At 31.2% G+C, this 20,651-nt stretch overlaps 2 protein-coding genes across 3 annotated transcripts; both read left to right on the top strand.

Moving 5' to 3' along the window:
• The first annotated feature begins 46 nt into the window (after positions 1-46).
• On the top strand, positions 47-2,934 carry LOC128387546 (GATA zinc finger domain-containing protein 7-like). Of its 2 annotated transcripts, none has more exons than XM_053346759.1 (2): positions 47-663; positions 751-2,934. In XM_053346759.1, exons 1-2 carry the CDS (start codon positions 351-353, stop codon positions 2,013-2,015), a joined length of 1,578 nt encoding a protein of 525 aa, XP_053202734.1. In that variant the 5' UTR covers positions 47-350; the 3' UTR covers positions 2,016-2,934. The 2 variants fall into 2 exon arrangements, with proteins under 2 accessions (XP_053202734.1, XP_053202728.1); XM_053346753.1 differs by having other exon boundaries at positions 47-1,062; positions 1,150-2,932.
• Positions 2,935-3,065: 131 nt separating this feature from the next.
• Positions 3,066-20,295, top strand: LOC128387479 (voltage-dependent calcium channel subunit alpha-2/delta-3-like). The gene is given in 19 exon segments (XM_053346691.1): positions 3,066-3,803; positions 3,925-4,006; positions 4,549-4,639; positions 4,642-5,184; positions 9,640-10,214; positions 11,670-12,083; positions 16,099-16,158; positions 16,240-16,293; positions 16,368-16,448; positions 16,534-16,608; positions 16,687-16,773; positions 16,855-16,950; positions 17,238-17,580; positions 17,681-17,777; positions 18,379-18,411; positions 18,612-19,501; positions 19,504-19,540; positions 19,710-19,908; positions 19,985-20,295. Coding segments are annotated over 19 exon segments (4,131 nt in total). The 5' UTR covers positions 3,066-3,576; the 3' UTR covers positions 20,132-20,295.
• Positions 20,296-20,651: the final 356 nt, after the last annotated feature.

Below are 20,651 nucleotides of genomic sequence, written 5' to 3' on the forward strand. Positions count from 1 at the left end.
TCTTCCTCTGATCATCAAGATCTCTATCTTCTTCTCTATTGTTTTAAAGTTAACTAATTAACCTTGATAATCGGTTAGTTTAACTTAAATCTCTCAGGACTAACTATTGGTTAGTTTAGGTTAGATTGTCAGTTGATTTTTTCTTTCCCAGTGAATCTTAATTTTCGCAATCAAATCAAATTGTTTTTCTATTTCTTTTCCGCCGGCTATTCAATTTGTTTAATTTTCTCCACTCAATCTTAATTTCTGCAATCAAATCAAATCGTTTTTCGAGCTCCCTTTCCGCCGGCTACTCAATTTTGTTTCCTTCATCTAATATTTTCCTCCTCGCTGACCAGCCACTAACCACAATGACCCACCACCAGCAATACTTTACTGAAGAATCAATTTTACCGGGTGGTCATCCCTATTGTCTGAGTGAGTCGATCGCCGGCAATCTTGTCCCTCCAACCGGAAACATTTTAAGTCCGCCGCATCTTCACCCTTACCATCCCTATTATACTTACGATGGTTTCTCAGCGCCGTCAACATCATTACTTAATTGTGCCGGTGCAAGTCTATTAAATGGATGCAATGGCGGTTCGACTGTTGGAATTGGTATTACAGGCTCGATTGAAGGAAAAGCCACTACAAGTTCACCCTTGACCATTTCGGAATCTTCGGGTTCTTATCATCATCAATATTTTACTTTTTTAAACGATGAAGGTCAACATAATATCTCATATTTTGCTCATCATCAATATTTTACAGATGATCTTCCCACTGCCCATCCCTATTGTCTTGAAGATTCTTCCACCCTTGGTAGTAATAGTAACTTTGGTCCAACCACGATGAACATCAGTCCACCTCCGCTTTACCCTTACCATCCATATTATACTTACGATGGTTGTAACAGTTCACCTTCGTCCTCTGTTAACTTTAATGGACATTCAATTGGAACCTTTAATGGACTCAGTTCTTATGGAAATTCACCCGATACTGGTTGCGATTTTAATCTAAGCTCAAGTAGCAGTAGTTGCGATGGAACTGAAGGAAAACCATTGACCATAGCGGAATCTTCTGGTTCTTATCATCATAAATATTTTACTTTTTTAAACGATGAAGGTCAACACAATATCTCATATTTTGCTCATCATCAATATTTTACAGATGAACAACCAGTCCACCCTTATTGTCTTGGCGATGAAACATCAACAACTCCCGCGATTGGAAGTAACTATGGTCCAACCTCGAACACGTTAAGTCCACCTCATCCTTATCATCCTTATTACATTTACGATGGTTACAATTCATCATCATCATCGTCCGGTTACCTCAATTCCAGTGGAAATGGTAACTCATCTTTTGGTGGCCCTGTAACTGATTCTAACGGTATCGGTGGTTTCAGTGGCTATATTAACAACAACAACAATGATAATAATAGTAACAATAACTCTGATTTAATTGAGACTAAACCATCAACCATAGATTTACCTTTGATGATGGCTGATACTTTCACCTCTTCCGGTTCATCATTATCTTCCGGTATCAATGGTCAAACAATAACTTCATCATCAAACAATTTGAAAATACAAAGTAAATCACAACCATTGACTTTATCGACCACTCCACCTCCATCGACCACCACGGGAACAACAACAACAACAACAACTCCACCGATGAAAGCTCGGCGGAAAAAGAAGGAGCCAGTCGATTATGTCCTGTTAGATGTAAACTCCGCCGGCGATGAGAAAACTGAATTCATCAAGTACGTCGGTAAAGGTTCATATAAATGTCAAATTTGTGACATTTACTCGAAAAATAACAAAGATTATATTCAAGATCATATTAACATCAAACACTACAACATCAAGAAAAACTATGAGTGTTTATTGTGTAACATCACCTTCGCATGGCGAAGTGGTGCTTTTAAACACCTCAAAAAGTACCATTCGATTGAAGGTAAAAACACAATCAACTTTTTCCGCGCAATTTCGAAACGTCATGTTTACCATAGCCAAAGGAAACGTAAATGAACAATTAACTGTCTCACAATTAACTTTTAATCGACTGGCAAATTATTATAACTATCAAATGTTCAGCTCGAAACTTTGGGTTCAAGTTTTTTTCATCGAATTTTTTTTCTCCATATCAAATTTTTCTTCGTTCAATTCAAGATCATCTTCCGTCTTTTATACTTAAATGGTTATTAAGGTCACTTTTTTGTTCGGTAAATGGTTAACTCTTTTTCGCAATTGTTTGATTAATAATCAATTTTTTACAGGATTTAATTGCGACAACAATCATCAGCTTAATGGTTGATTTTTAATTCTTATTTGATTTGAATTTTTAACTGACAAACTTACTGCAAGTTTTGAACTTTTAATTGATTTTGTTACCTTTTCTTATTAATTAATTGATGATTATATGATTTAATAATTTAATTGTTTTCTACGGAATTGTACAACAATTTTAAAAATGCTCATGATTAACTAATTGTTAATATTTAAGAACTAAAACTTTTAAAAACTTTTTTTCTTTTAAAACTAAACCAATTTGACATTAACTGCAATTTAAAAGCGAATTACAAACAATTAATTTTAATTCAAATTCAATATCAACTTGTTATTAACAATTAAACAAATTATCAAATTGAAAACTTTTCACAATTAATTAAATAGGGTGTTCGTTTATATTAAACTCCCAGGTAATAGATGATAAACTCAATCAATTTTCAATTAATATTCAATTGGAGGTGACAATTAACTTGATAACCATGTCGATCATGTTAATCATGGTTAATACCCAAAGAAAGTAAAGAAAGAGGAAACTTTTTCATTCCAATGGGTAAATTTGATATAATTACTGTTGATCATGATACAAAAGTAACATGATCAGACTCACAATCAGTTCAATAATCAACGCAATCTCCTCAAGAACTGAATACCCACCGAGGAGAGAGAGAGAAGAGGTTGAATACAAGTATCTCTCTCTCTCTCTCTCTCTCTCACCGAGTATGATATTGGAAAGTACATAAAATCAATACTTGGTAACCAGTTACTTGAACCTTTTTCTCTGTCTCTTCCTCTGTCTTCAATATGTCCGCCCCACTCCTCGTATTCAGTTTCTCATCATCATTATTATCATACCCTCTCATCTCAATCTGATTCAGTTCATTTTTACCTTTTGTCTGTTTATCCTTCTCACCTTAAAACCATTAAAAATGTATCACCATCATAACCATTTTCAGTGATACCTGTTCAGTTATTATCATTTTCAATTGTATATACAAAAAAAATCCAATTAATACTCATCAATCTTGGATTGCAAATTGTTCACGAATTGATTGTTATTATTTTCAATTGTTTCAATGGTAAAATAAAATGAAACCCACTCTCCTCCTACTCTTCATCACCATCCATCAATAAGCTACCTTGTAACCTGGTCCATCTTTCACTCATTCACCTCAAATGCAATTGACCACCACCACTGGACTTATCGTCATCATCTTCATGTTAATTTAATGACAATTTCATATTAACCATAACTATCCTGATAATTATCATTCCCACCACAAGAAAATTGAAAAAAAACACCATGAAATCAACTAAACCAACAGCGCTTTCAAAATTCACTTGCTCAAGGATGCAGGGTGATCCATTAAATATCAAGAATAATCAATTAAACTATCATCTTAATCATCCTAATCATCAACCATTTGCAAATCAACCTAAATCAATGTTATTTTATGTTACCAATTTAGGATTAATTTTGTTAATCACAATAATACCTTTGATAAATTCACTTTCTGTCAATGAAGCAAAGTAAGTTAACTTATACACCGAATACCCTTTGACCACAATTGACCCCAGAAGACAAAAATGAAAACCTAATCCATCTAATCAATAACAACAACAATTAATCTAATTTCTTACTCTTAATTAGTGTAAACAATTGGGCTTTAAGATTTGGCAAAGATATTTATGAAGGAAGTGCTGAAGCAACGTGTCTAAGAAAAATTGAAGAAGTAAGTTAATCATTTACTTAATTGTCATTCTTTATTATTTAATATTAACACTAATATATCCTTGACAATAAATAATAATAATAATCCTTAATAGATGAAGATAATTGAATATAATACAAAATTGGATCAAAGTTAATTTGATTAACCAACAACAATCAAATTCAATCGTATCCAATGTTGTACAACAATCAAGTATTAAATCACCAACAATGTTATTATTAAATATACAACTCGAAGAGGCTTTATTATTATTATTTTGTTTTTCCTTAAGGCAAAACAATTAAATACTAATCAAGATACTAATCAATTAAGGATTTGGATTAACCTCCTCCCCTTTTTTTGGTTTTTTAAATTGTTGATTAGACTTTTAAATGTTTTAAATGAATCCTAAATTTTGGGGTATTTAAATGTTGCTGTATAATAACAGCATCAGTTAAATTGTTTGAATGTTGACAATTGAATTTTAGAGGTTAATTGTTTTCAATTTTATTACCAATTAATTGTTTTGAAATTTTTTTTCCTCTCAACTCTGAATAATCCAGAATTACATGGCAATGAAACCTTCGGTTGAAAATGTTGACTGTCCGAGTATGTTACAACAAATGAAGGAAATGGTCACTAATATGTTTAACTGGAAAAAGAAATGGTTGAAAAAATTGCCAAGAAAGCGGAAAAAGCCGCTGAAACGGCCTCACAAGAGCTTTTCAATGACCTTTCCTACATCAACTCGAAGCGACTGTACGATGTTAAGGAAGTTAAATACGAGGAAATGTCGCCGACCGATCCACGTGACTATTCTCTTCGATTAACACCCAATCCAATTTATCGAAATGTTCCCGTTAATGTAAAGAAATCAGCTGTTCACATACCGACCAATGTTTTCGAGGATAAACAAGATCTAAAAGAGGCCATTAAATGGTCAGAAAAGCTGGACACCCAATTCGGAAACAACCATGTCAATGATTCTGAAGTTAATTGGCAATTTTTCTGCTCCTCGAAAGGGTTCTTGAGATTTTTTCCCGCTTCCAAATGGCGGCTTCCCCAATTTCTCATTGAACCCGATCCAGAGGCTGAAAAGCTTGACCTCTACGATTGTCGAGTCCGTGAATGGTACGTTAAAGCAGCCGCATCACCCAAAGATGTGGTCATTTTACTTGATGGAAGTGGATCAATGACCGGTAAGTCAAATTGTCACAATTAAAATCAACTCAAAATCAATTGCAATCTATGATGCTTATCAAGTTAAATCTACTCAACAAATTGCAATTAAGAGTTTACACAAAATTAAACTGAGTGCTTTTCATGATAAAACCAATAACATTCATGTCAGAATTTTTGTTAATATCTAATTGCTGTTAATTGATTTAATAGTGGGTTTTGTTGTTGTTGGTTAAAATTAATTGAAAGAGTGGAAAACATTTTCCTTGATTAAAACCAACAGATGAATAGCAATTTAATATGAAATAATGACAACATGAGGTGGGGAAAAAAAGTTCAGTTCTGAAAGACAGATTGATTACCATGAGTTTAATTAAATAGATGAAAAAAAAAATGATTACCATGAAAATATGGTTCAAAAAACTTTTCATATTCAGAAAAGTATATCATGAATTTAATTCTTCATCATCATCGCCACCATGATAATCTCAATTCTCAGCTTGGAGTTATTCAAATCTAAATGTCCAGAATTTTGAAACAACAAGAAGAGAAGAAGAAAAAAACTCAGATTCTTTCCAAGGTAATCGATAGAAACATCATCATTATCATCCTCATCTTCATCAGAATTTTCTTCTTTCTTATCGTCTAATCATTACCATGTATTCACCATGAATACTCTTACCATGCAAATAGTTTTCTGTCCAATGTTGAAACAATTAATTTTAGTCAATTTGCTTCATCCTAATACCTTTCTCCATCCTCATCTCTACGAGGATAAAATCAATAATCACTCTGAATCCATGTAATCTAATTTTCCGCCATCATTATGAATCAAAATTAATTTACACTGAATAATTTTAACGCAATTAACATTTTCCACTTTCTCTTCTCATCATAACAATTTATATAAATTGGACACAAACAACTAGCGTATTGTTAATTACTACAATCAAATTGAAACCTCCAAGGTTTCAAACTTTCACCACAATTAACTAAATCACAAGTGAGATTAAGTCTCAGCAAAAAACTGAAACCAAATAGTACAAATTAGATTAACAATTTGATTAACCAACAACCTTAAAGATAATTAAAGTAACTTTTAATCAACTCAGTTAAATATTATCAGTTATCCATATATTCAATTTTTATCATACTAATCCGATGTTTAATCACAACAATCATTGTAATTATTTGATAGTTTCATTTAATCACCATGACACAAAGTAAATTGTGTTTATTGTTTAGATTTGGTTAAATCAAAATCCTTGGTTACCAAAAGCAAAATATTATAATATAATAACAACAATCAGGTTACATTAATGATCATACTGATTATTATTTAAACTAAATTCAACTTGAATCCATGATGATCATTGTAATTGATTAACTTTCAACTGAAAACCAGAATCAATCATCAATGAACAAATTAATGAAACATGTTACAAGCTCTTGAAAGTAATTGATTAACTTTCACCTTGATTATTATTATTTATGATCAATTTGATATATTAAATTGTTACTCGTATATGTAAGTAAATTAATTCCTATGGTTATATTTATATAATCATATAGTTGATTAACATTGATTGAACAATTTAGTAATGATTAAAAAGGTGTAAATATATTATTGATTTGTTTTCCAAACACAATCAACCTTAATTGTTGGCTAAATTGTGATATGTTACTTGTAACCAGAATTAAGGTTTTTTTTTTTCATTCTGAAATGTCAATGTTGATTTAATAACAATCAGTGGTATTAAATTGCTATGTAAACATATCATTATTAACTATGATCATGATTAAATCACTTAAATTGATTACAATTTAAAATTTATTTCCAATTTTATGGTAAATTGTTAATTAGTAGTAATTTGAATTATTACAATTCATTGGGATTTCAATTTAGATTGACAATATATATTGTTTTAAATTGTTTTAGATTAATTGTTCATTTAATTAGTAAAATCGTAAAAATCAATCAGTAGACAATTAAAATTAATTAACAATCAAAGACTGTGAACATTTTGATTGTTGAAAAATTAGAGTATTATCATTACAATGAGCTAGAAACAATTTGTTAATTGTGAGGATAATTAGAAGGATACATTAAATAGATGATCGCAATTAAATTTGAATTTAAACTTTAAGCAATTTACTTAATTGTTGTAACAATTTAATAATATGAAGCATAAGATGAAAACCTAAATTTCGATGAAAATTTCGCTTCTCATTTTTATTGAACTTTTCTTCCCACCTCAGTTTCCACTCTCTCACATCCTTCCCTGTGTTTGTATTACTTTTTTCATCTCTCATCATCATTATCATCCTCATCATTCTGTCATCAGGATCTCTCTTTTTTCATCTTCATGATTTAATAATAATAATCATCATTATCATGATGATAATAGTTCTCAGCTTCCAACAGGTTCAACTCACTGGTACACTTTGACTTTAATCATTTTCATTTTTATTGTGATTATTTAATCATTCTGATAGTAGATATCATTATTACATCACAATTAACCAGCAATTAACTCATTAAATGTTTCATTTAAATCGATTCACTTATTAAAATCATTATTATCGATATTACAAATCGAGTGTCGTTTTGAACAGAACAAAAAATGATATTGAACATTTTTCAATTGTCAAAGTTTACGAAATTGGATAAAATGTCTTAGAACTTTTTTCTTCGATTTTTTATCGAATGTTTCTCTCTCTCTCTCTCTCTCTCTCTCTCTCTTTCTCTTTCTCTCTCATTTTTAATAGTTTAAGTTTAGAAAAAAATTACTAGAAAATAATAATAACAAAACTGGAACAATAATGTTGGTATTATCATGGTAGAACTTTTTTACCAGAACTTTATCCGAGTGATGATTGAATGAAATAGGTGATGGTGGATGAAGATGATTAAGGAAGATGAGAAACCATTAGAATTGTGGAGTTAAGGTGAATTCTGTTGGTTGAATATGGTGATAAGTGAGAGAGAGAGAGAGAGAGAGAGTTTGCTTTCCAAAGAGAATTTTTGTTGAATTTCTCTCTCAACTTTTTTTCTTAACTCAGAATATCATGAAATAACAGATTGTACTATTATGATACCGAAAGATACAAATAATATTAATGTACTTTTTTTTATAGGAGTGAATTCGAAATTTTGTTTTTTTTCATATTTTTTTCTATTAATATTTACAATTCTATGTGAAAATGCCAAGTTGAAACTTTGCTTCAAAAAAAAAGATAAGTGAGATGAGTCATTCTGAAAACTTGTAATTACCGATTATCTAATTACTGAGTAATATCATTTTGGTCAATATATTTGATTGCATCAAAGAGGTTAATTGGTCGATTGAAATCATTGATGATAAATGCAATTATGATGATTTCGTAGGTGACAATGGTTATCTCATGGTTCTTGTTGCATGATAATTAATGGAAGAATATTGAAAATTGAATATCTCATGAAATAGGAAAATGAAATGAAGTGGAAAAAAATTCTGATTATCAAGAAAATGATAAATAAGTATGACACAGTATTCTAAAGGTATTCATGTAGTGTGAATCTCTCTCTCTCTCTCTCTCTTTCTATGAGTTTGATATCGATTAGCATTGAAAAAAATGATGATAGAGGGAAGTGGATGAATGGGAGTCAGGGATAGACAGGGAAGGATGAAAATTGAAACCTTTGAACCAAGTGAATATATTGTGTTGTTTCAAATGCCTTTTCCAAGTCAATATTGATCCATGGAAAACGAAGCAATGATACAGAAGATGAGGATGAGAAAAATGAAAGGGAACATGTGCGAAATGACTGAGCATCACCATGTAATGAAAGAAAGAGAGGGAGGGAGAGAGAGAGAGAGAGAGAGTAAGATGAAGATAATGGAAGCCAAAAAATTTGGCACATGTATTAGTATGAAAAGAAAGAGAAAAAATTGTTCATCATCTTTGCTTCTTCCTGAAGATGAGGATGCTAACACTTTCCATTTTCTTTCTGTTACATGAGATGATGAAGAAAAGGTAAGGTAACCAAAAGAAAAGATGATAAATTGATATTTTACTGCTGAGAAGAAGATGATGAAGGATAAGAATAAGAAAATAGTTGAGATCATAGATGTTAAGTAAAAAAATGGCAGATCCAAAGTTGTTTTCGTTGTTGATGATTAGGATGAAGATGAGAATGATTATCATCATGATGAGAAATGAGTGAAGGTGAAAAGCGTGACTGAGTTTTCAATTTTCGCGCCATTTTCATCATTCTCATCATTTTTCTTCCTTCATCATCTATTGTTTACTCTTTACTTTCACCTTTTTTTATCACCATTGTGATAACGTGACTGAGATTGTAAAGAAAAATAATGTTTCGTCTTAATGGTTGATGATTAACAATCAGATTAATAAGATGATAATCAAATGACTACATGAAGAGTCTGATTTATTTTAAATCAACTGAACTTTTTTTGTTCACTTTTTATCAGGCCAACGGAAGGAAATTGCAAAGGCCGTTGTTGCATCCATTTTGGATACTTTGACTGACGATGATTTTGTAACGGTAATCCGATTCTCTGATAAACTTCAATCGGTGGTTGAATGTTTCGGTGAGACACTTATTGGAGCAAATAAACAAAACATGATCCAATTTAAGCACAGTTTAACTGACCTAAACACGACGGACATTGCCGACTTTAAAAGTGCCCTAACCAAAGCCTTTGAAATCCTACAACATGCAAGTAAAACTAATCAAGGTTCCCAATGTAATCAGGCCATTATGCTGGTTACTGATGGTGCTCCGGACACTTTTCGTGATATATTTGAAAAGTACAATTACCCTCGCATATCAATCCGTGTCTTCACCTACCTTGTAGGTAAAGAGGTTACCGAAACTAAAGAGGTCAACCTAATGGCCTGTGAAAACCGAGGCTACTACACCCAAGTGACCAGTTTATCCGAGATCAGGGAACAAGTTCAACTCTACCTTCCAGTTATGAGTCGACCTCTTGTCCTTTCCGGAGCCCGAGTCTTTCGTTTCACCGGAGTTTATGCCGATATAACTGTAAGTCGAACCTTTAAATCCTCTTCTCACTCAATTACCTACCTGATAATTGTGAAAACAAACCCCACAATTACCTACACAATTAGATCAGTAAAAAAGAGATCAACATTAAAACACCTCGAAACAATTAAACTTAACCATCAATTTGAACTCAAATTCATCCAATTTCATTTCCGATTCAATGATTACCCTGTAGAGCCCATGAAAGAGCAGCAGTTACTTTTCAATAACCGTGAAGCTTTTATTCAGTTCAGAACAAAAAAAAGTTCTATTACTTTGAATTTCTTTTCCTTTTTCCATGAAAGAAAAAAATTCTCTCTCATTCCAAGACTATGATGATGATGATGATGATTCCCTTTTCAATATCATCAACCTCACACTTGAAAAGAGAGAGAAAGAGACTTGAAATATAATATTCATTGTTTTGTAATAATATCATGATAATATTTTCATCACAACTTTTTCTCACCCTATTTTCAAGTATCGTTTTCATGGTAATATGTTTTCCCATGTTAATGACTAGAATCTGCAAAGTATCATGACCTCAGTATCTTTAGATTTATCATTTGTAACAGTGAATACATCTGATTGCCTGTGGAATATTATTCATTCACAATTTCATCATCATTCCCTCATCATCATGGTGTAAATTCAGTGAAAAAATAGTAACCTGATAAAATTGAATCATGGCTAAAGTTATTCAAGAACTAGTAGATCATCATTATCATGATCTACTAGTATAGATGATTAATTACTCCAATTATGATTAGTGTAACTCTGCAATTAACCCAAAAAAAACACCAGAAAAATCATTAAAATGATCATCATCATGGTGAATATAATTGAGTAAGAATTGTAAGTTAATAATCAACTCTAATTGTTAGCAGAAGACCCGAGAAAAAATGTCAATCTTATTAGCGCTTTTTGTTTCCACCATTAAAATCATTCAGATTGATTATTATTCAGATTCCATAGTTAATTGACTCTCGATTAATGAACTATTCAATTCAGGATATAATGTAGATTATGATGATGGTAAAAAAAATTGTAACAACAATCAATCATGTAACTTAATTCACCTTATTAGGTTCTAATGGTTTCTTACTCTATTGGTATAAATTACCCTGAATTTATCATGGCTGTCGACAGTTAATGAATCAAGAAGTATATAAAAAAATTATTTCCACTGATTATTAATCTTCCCTATTCATGATAATCTCAATTCACTCGTTCAACTCAGATAATCAGATTAATTCTGTTATCATGGCTCAGACTCATTTCTCAAGTCACAGAGAGATAAAAAAATATTATCTCTTTGTTTGTTTTTTTTATACACACATTTGCATGATGATAATTCAGTTAATCATCATTATCATCATGGTATCAACATGATTGATTAACATTTGCCTGAGTTAATTTTGCTCATTGATTTTTAATAACTGTTTTGTTTAACAGGATGTTCCGTTAACACCATGGGTCTGGGATGAACGGGAACGGGAAAAGATTCGTAAAAGTTTACAGGCCAATCGTCGAGCTCGTGATGTATCTTCAGTTTCTGCGTATGAAGGTGAAACCGGATATGATGGACGATCAGATAATCCGGTTGACGATGATAAAGAATATGAAAATTATCTCGATAAAAATAATTCCAATGACACTGGTGATAGTGTTTCGATTTCTGGAACTAATTCAGTTAACCCAATCGAACCAGATAATTTGGTATCATCTTCATCATCACGAACAAATAATAATCTGAACCCAACAGAACCCAAAGTCCGAGTTACTCGTGATACCGAATCGGAATCATCGGCAGATGATAATACAATCAATTTCGCCAGCAATTACAACCAAAGGTTAATTGACAAAAAGGTAATTAACTTGTGCTCTTAATCCGTTTTCAAATAAGTGAATCAATTATTCAGTTACATTTTTTGAATCTTTGATTGGCAATTCCAATTAACTTTCTGAATTCAGTAGAAAGTGAAATTGAAAATAATGTTCATACAACTAGAATTCATAACTTTTTGTCTTTAGCTCTTTTTAATTCTGGAAAAAAATTTCATCTTATTGCTATCAAAGATTCAGATTGAACTTATATTATGAGAAAAAAATATCTATCTGTCTGTCAGAATTTTCAGAAATTATCTGTCATGTAGGAGAGATGGAACAAAAAAAATGGAATCAAAAGTGGCAACAATGATTTTCCAATGACATGAACATGATAATTTCACTGAGAAATCATGAAATCAATATGAAACCTTCATGTTGAGAAAAATAGATCTGAATATTATCACTTGAATTATTATCAAGACAAAAATTCATGATGATTAATATGAAAAAAAAACTGATTCATGATGATATTGCCCCACCCTGGATAAATTTAGTAGATAAGAAATTATCAGAATTATCATCAGTCTCCATGAAATTTTTGATTCATGGGAAGAGGATATTGAGTAAGATCCTTTTGGAATTGGTTAATTCATGTATAACCATGAGACTGAACTTTGAACATGATAACAAAAAGTATGAAGGTCTAGTGTCCAAATAGAAAATTGATATCATTCAGGTAGCATGGGAAAGAAAATTCTTTGTTATTCATCAGATGGATTCAGAAGTATGGTGAGTTTTTCATGGTTCCATGATTATCTCTCGATCGATGAGTAGATTCTTTCATTATTCCTATTTTGGAATAGAGAAAACAAAATTGACGAAAAGAAAATCTTTTTTTCTTTCCTTCTATTAATATCTATTTATAATAAACGAATTCGCTTGAATCATGATGATGAATTTTATCATGAATTATTTTCAAGAATGATGAAGAAACCAGAATACGAAAAAGGTTATCTCATCATAATCATGAATTATCAGGATAATTTCATTCAAACTGGACAATCAAATGTGATTATGTTGAGTGGCAATAATTTCAATATAAATATCATGCTGATGATTAGTCACCATGAAATGAGTAACCATTGAAATTAATTGATTGTTGACATCACCAAGTAGACTAAATGTATTAATTCAATTGTTTCCGATCATCAGAGCTGATGAAAATAAAACAATTTAAATGTAATCAATTTACACACTAACCAAATCAATCCAACTGATAACTAATAAGATTAACCTAAATATCCTCATTTGAGTGGTTAATTCATTCAAATTTTAACCATCAACAATTGTCATCATCAAGGTGACATTAATCCAATTAAAATTTCAACGTTTTCACCCATTAACTAAACTACAATACTAATCATCACCATCATCATGAATTATTGATCAGCTGATATTTTCCACCATCAAACTTTATAAAACTCACTCAACTCATTGGTAACGATAAAGATGAGCATGAAAATCCCATGTCATGTATTTTAAGTTAATACAATTTTTTCAGTTGACAGTTATAATATAAAACAACAAGAAACCATTTCTTGTCTTCCTTGTCCTCATAATCATCATGATGAAGACAAAAAGTTATTGCTTATGAGAATCCAGGAGATGATGAAGATAAAGGATAGAGAGAGAGAGAGAAATTCTGAAAAAGAATTGAAATGAAATGGTTATCAGAATCATCGTTATATGTATTCCTCAGCATCTTCACTATCTCCCTGATGATGCTTCAGGATCAATAAGATGATAACTTGACCAGAATCATCATTGAAATGACATGAATTTGGAAATCACCATGTATATTATGACAAAATCGGTTGACATTTATTTTAAATCACATTTAAACTCCGAAATCCTTTTTTTTGTCATTATTTTTCCGATACAAAGTTTTTTTCCTCCTCCTTTATTTTGGGTTCAATCCAATTTGCCTTTGGGTTAACCTAATAATACATTTAAAGGGCTTATCCCCCTTATCCACTATTTGGTTTCATCATTCACGTTTCATCACAATAGATTATTGATATTCATTCATGATAATCATGTAATCATCTTGTCTTAATCAACGTGATTATCTTACATGTTAGAATGCATTTATTTGATTTCTTGTGGATTAGATTCCTCAAGAAAAGTTAATCCTTATTGTTATCAATAACTATAAACTTTCATTGGATTATAACATTTGATTAGCAACCAAAATGAGTTGAAATATTTTTCGTTCACATATTAATAACTAAATTGTTCAGTTAATTTAATAGTTACATGTAATATTGCAATTGAAAATGAGTTAATTCAATTTATTACTACTTAGAAAACTTGAAATTGAATTCAATCATAACTGTACATATACCCTGAGGCTTTAAACTGAATCAAGATGCTAATAATAAACTAAGAGTTATCATAAACTGGTGAATATCATGAAATGAAAATATGATTGAAACTGAATTTAAATGGGCTTGAAAAGTGAGGAAAAAAAAATGTTTCGAGACAATTAACAATCAAAGTCAATCAATATTCATCATGAAATAAATTACATGATGGAAAATTAGTTTAGACTCTGAACTGAGATAATGAAGATAAGATGTATTGAAGAAAAAAAAATCTTGGAACAAGAAAAGTTACTTTATCTTTTGAACATTCGAATAAAGTTCTAATCAAAGGAAAGAGAATGTTCAAATTTAAAGGTATGAGTTTTATCTCATGATAATGGTTCAGAATTTCAGTAAGATAGAGAGTGAGAGTAGTGTATTAATTGTACTACATGAAAAGATGAGGAAAATGTTATTATCAGTTCTGGTTATTCATCAGAATCTCAACAACAATATAACATGTTCATGAAGAAATCCAAACTACTCGAAATTTTTTCTCTCTCTCTCTCTTCTTTGTCAACTGAAGTTCTCATCGATAGATGACAATAATATACTTCGAGGAAATAGATTCCCAAATAACAATAATAACAATGGCAAATGCTGAGACAGATAAAAAAACTAATACTTCCAGGCATGCCAGTCGAAAGCATCCTCATCTTTTCCTCTTCCTTCCCTGTTACCATAAAGTTGTGATTCTTATTCAGATTCCAGAATATTGAAAATTTTGAATTAACAAACTTTTCTCATACCAATGATGAAATTCAATCTTCCACCATGAATCTTGTCTCTTTTTCGTTACAGATCAGGATAAGAATTTATCTTCATCATGTTTCATCATGCTGATGATATTTCCCTTTTCATCCTCTTTATTTCATTATCATCCATCACTTTTGTCGAGATTAATTTATGCTTACAACTTTTCTTTTGGCGCGAAAAAAACTATCAAATTAATTTTGATTCAGTTTCACATTTCGATCAGCAAAAATCAAATTGTTTCAATTGATTTTCTTTGATTGTTTACAAGTTAAAAATTCAAATGATTTGCTGATTATTATTGATTGGGAAATTATTAAAACATCATTGATCACCTTTTGATTATCGTTAATCTGATTACATTTACGTGATTAATCACAATTTAAATTGTCTTCCCAAATCACTTTGATTAAGAATCAATAGTTTGATTGTTGTTGTTGTTTAAACGATGTAATTAAAATCCATAGTTACCATTTATGATGACAATTAAATTAGATTGTTTTTCGTTTAAATTTAACTTTATAATTAACCTTTGATTACTAAAACGTTTGTGTATAATTAACAGTTTTCAATTTGATTGACAAGGGTTACAATTAAATAGCCAATTAACTCACATAAGAAATGCAAGTTAATTGTTACCCAATTAAATTGTAAATCAACGTTGACAATCAATTAGATTTAAGTTACTGATTATAAGAATTTAGTTAAAACAAAAATATGATTAGCTAATTGTGATTAAATCGATTGACATTAATCAAGACAAAATTGTTCGGGTGTGACATTATTTTTCCGTTGACAATCAAATGATTAAATCTTAATGATTAATAATGATAATCAAAGAAATTAACTAATCAAAATTAATCTTCTAATTGCCTCAGGGTGTCCACGAATTGATGACAACAATATCATTACCAGTGTTTGATGTTAAAAACACAACCGTAAGTTGAAACAATTAAATTGAAAAATTAACGAGCAAAATGATTAACTAATTGTACTAAACCTTTTTTAATTGTTACCAGAATATAACTGAACGATTCTTGGTTAAAAATGTTTGGCGTGAACGAGTTAAAGAGGTAAGACATTTTAATTAACTCTAATTGAAAATGATAACAATTTGATTTACTTAATTTCTTGTTAATTGTTTCAGGTTCGATCGGCTAATTTACTTGGAGTCGCTGGCATTGATATACCAATTAGAGAAATAGTTAAACGAGTTCCAGCTTATAAGGTAAACAATTGATTAAATCACTTTGATTCTTAATTGTTGTCATACTTATTTACTAAACTGAACCTTTAATTGTCACAATCAACAGTTAGGTGTAAATGGTTACTCTTTTGCAATCAATAACAATGGACATATACTTTTTCACCCTGATCTCCGTCCATTGGTAAGTTTAATTAACTAAATTGAAGCAACTAATCACTAAATTGTTAACTTTTAATTATCTTCCAACAATCAAATAAAGTTTCAAGATCTGTTGAAACCTTTTTACAGTTCAGTTGATTTACTTGAAGTTGAATTAACTGTTAATCATCCGGAAAAAGGACCAAGGGTAAATATCAATTAAAATCTAGAATCTAATTTACCACAATCAGTTAATCATGTTAATCGTTAATTGTTAATCTTGTTACAGGAATACAATGAAACCTTAATTGCAATGAGAGAGGGTATGATTGCTTTTAAAACTGGTTGGACATCAATGGAGGTTAAAATGCACATCGATTCAATGGTAAATTAATAACAATATTTTTCTCCAACAATTAAATTACAAATTTTCTTTCAAATTAATCATAATTAACATGGTCCATTTATTTGCATATCCAATTATGATTATGTCCAACTATTGGTTTATATTAATCAACCACTCACAGAAAATTAATTGTTTCAACTTGATTATGCTAAATGAGTTTTTAATTAATGGATTTTAATTTTCATTGAAAAAGTTTTACTACAATTTGATTGATGATTTTAATTGTTTACACTTTTGTTTTGGCTTTGTTTTTATACATGAATTAGAAACGAGCTGTAACTCGGAAACACAAATATTGTTATGAACCGATTCATGGGACACCCTTTTCTTTGGGTATCTCTTTACCTAAACCTTATGGTGAATATCGGGTGTCGGGTGGAATTGAAATAAAACGTAGAGATGAAAATCTTACTCAATTTTTCCGAGGAAACAATTGGAGAGTCCACCCCGAGTGGACTTATTGTGACAACGATAACCTAAGGGGTATTACCTTTGACACACCCGAAGGTGGGATATTACATATGCTTGCAAAGGCGGCGGAAAATGAGTCAAATATTTGGTACCTTGAACCATCAAAACAACCACCGGTTCGCATGGACAGATTAACATGTGAGTCCATTTGTTTCATGTTTTCAATAGATTGAAACTTAATTGCTCTTCCTCTCTCTCTCTCTGTACTAATTGTCAACTTTAATTGTTTCATCTAAAGGTGAGAAAGATTTGGTTCGAGGTCTAGTTTTCGATGCAAAAGCGACCGACATTGATGCTAAACGATGTGGACCGGTCAGTATGAGTGATAAATACGAGTAAGTGTATTGGTCATTTTGTGTTCTTGTTGACCAATGTATTCAAATTTGGGAAACATTGACTGGTCACTTTTGTTTACTCTTGACCAACATTAAAGTTTCCCAAGTTTCTTTGGTTTTTTTGTTCTTGTTGATGAAAAAAAAACTCCTTGTGTTGATTATATTTATTTGGACATAATGTCCAGTATGATGTCCACTCTGGTTTGTTTTTTTCTTCATCTGATTAATGAGCTTTACTTTTTTTGTAAGGTGATCTCTTAGTAATTTAATTTGACCGGTCAACTTGGTCCCTGGTTGATGAGTTAAATGGAGAGATGATTAACTTTCACTTGACCATTAAATTAACTCCTATCAGGTTATAATTGTTTTCTGCTGACCAATTGATTGACCAATTATCAAAATCTAATTGAGATCCTTTGCAATTATTTTTTGCTCAGAAAAAAATTTCCCTAATTGATTGATAACTTTTAATTAGCTCTTACAATAAGTATACATTGTAATTGAGCTGATTGTTAACCAAAAGCTAATTTAATCCTAATCAAATTTAATTAGATTAAATTAAAAGTCTTGTATTTTTTTCAATCGCTTTTCAATTGCAAAGTCCATTAAATTTGCTTCTATCATTAATGCCAAGGTAACAATTAAAACTAATCAACAACTGGAAATCAGCCAACAAATTAAAGTCAAAACAATCAGTGTGTTAATTGTATTAGTTGATTGCTAATAATTAGGAAAACTATCAACTAGCCATCGAATTGATTATTTATCATGATATTAATGATAATTTTTTTTCTTTTCCCTTGAACCTTTACTTCAATCGCTTGACCATTGAAGAAATCGGATAACAACAATGTATGGAATCACGATGACCTTTGTCGCTACTCGATCGGGATTAACTCGGTTCGAGGATCACAGGTCACCAGATGAGAAAGCAAATACCACCGATGATCCGGAAAAGCTTTTCATGGAGACTCATAATCGAGCGATCGATGAACTTTATTACCAAAGGGCAGTTGATTATCATCGTTTCAATTCATCGGCTTTTGTGTTTTCAGTTCCGTTTGATGTCGGGGACAAGGTTAATACGACCTATGTAACTGGGTCTAGAGCCATTTTCCTGGGCAAGGGTAAATCGGTTGCCCCAGTTGCCGCAGTGGGTCTACTTTTCCGATTGGATAAATTTTCAGAGCGATTTTTCAACTTTTCCAAAATGTGTGTCGGCGAAGGGTGTGGAGTGGACTGTACAACTGGTACCTTTGACTGTTTCCTGGTCGATAACAATGGTTTCATCGTAGTCTCAATGGACAACAATCACACGGGAAAATTTTATGGTGAAGTTGATACTCCAATGTTTGAAGTGATGGTTTCAAAGGGAATCTACAAGGAGATTAAGATGTACGATTATCAGGCCATTTGTATTGAAATGATTCAACGCTCAGGTCCAGGATCTACTTTAATAACACCGATACAAATGACCAGTCGCTTGATTACCTGGCTATGGGCACGAATAAGTTACATTATGATGGAAATTGTTTTCGGTCATATTGTTAACCTTGTCACTGGTGATTATTATTATGAAGAAGATGGTGAAGTCTCAGATGACCCTTCAACCTATTCAGAGGGCGAGGGAAGACCAAGACAGATACCACCCAATAAAACGCGACCTTATCCATGTGACAAGGAGTTTTACATCTATGAGATGCAAAATGCACCCACCGAGGCACCGATAAAGGAAAATACCATAAATGTGACGGTTGTGAAGAGTAAGTTTCCCAATGAGAGAACGGAAAAGGAAATGATGATGTGGGATAAGATTTTTCCATCTTTTTCATTTCATCATCATTTCCGTTTCCTTTCTGTTCTCATCTTTTCTAAATTAAATTGTCACACTTTGTTTTTCCTCTCAATCTTTTCTTCCCAATCCATTTAAAGGGGATACATCATTCAACCTGTTCCATACACTAATCTATTGATTGTTGTCGCTGAAACATCCTGCCATTGTGAACCCCGCCGGGTAAAAATCAATCCCACTGAGATTAAGTATCCAGAAGATTGTACATTTGAAAAGCGAAGGGTCAATCAAACAAGAAGAAGATCTGACCAATCAGATTGTAAAAATACTCACCCAGAGGTAATGATAGTATTCAAATGATTATTAAGATAATTAACTAATTGTAATTTTCTCTTTTCTCTAATCAAATCAACAGGAATATGTAATTAAACAATGTGGCAAAGGTTGGAAATTGAAACCTTCTAGTCAACCATTTGTAACCATTATGACCATCACTTTTTTTCATCTCATTTGTATAAGACATTTGTTGGATACTAATCATCAACTTAATCAACTTAATTAACTCCCCAACCTCTCAACTTTCATTTTATTATTGTAATTTAATTGATTAACTAAATTAACTCGTGTAATTATAACTGTACTATGTTATAACCGCCTTACAACTTGATACAACCAAATAAACTGAAATTCAAGAAAAACAAAAAGTTTCAAATTGAATTACAATCCAATCAATTAACCAATAAATCAAAAGTTTGATTGATCATTTACTCAACAATTAACTTGGAAATACAATTGTTCATTTAATTTCTTTTGTGTAACAATAATTTCGGTACATAATATTCAGTCCATCAGATGGAGTAATCGAGTTCAGAACTTTTTTAATATCGAGAGAAAAATTCGAGACGAATCAGAATGAAAATCTCATTATAATCAATAGAAATGAACATGATCCGTTTATCATCATTCTCTCTCTCTCTTTCTCTCTTTTTCTCATCTTCCAAACTCATGGAAAACTTATCTGTCTAAATTACTGTCTGTCCATCTCTCTTTATCTTCCTTATCATCATTCTAAACCCCCAATC

The sequence above is a fragment of the Panonychus citri genome, unplaced genomic scaffold (assembly GCF_014898815.1).
Source record: "Panonychus citri isolate SS breed McGregor unplaced genomic scaffold, ASM1489881v1 Contig00002, whole genome shotgun sequence".
NCBI lineage: Eukaryota > Metazoa > Arthropoda > Arachnida > Trombidiformes > Tetranychidae > Panonychus > Panonychus citri.

What these genes read in the sequence shown, in the direction of transcription:
- LOC128387546 (XM_053346759.1), top strand. Translation starts at nt 351, where the DNA reads ATGACCCACCACCAGCAATACTTTACTGAAGAATCAATTTTACCGGGT. An exon ending in GACCATTTCGGAATCTTCGG is followed by an intron (nt 664 to 750) that starts GTTCTTATCATC and finishes AATATTTTACAG; the next exon opens with ATGATCTTCCCACTGCCCAT.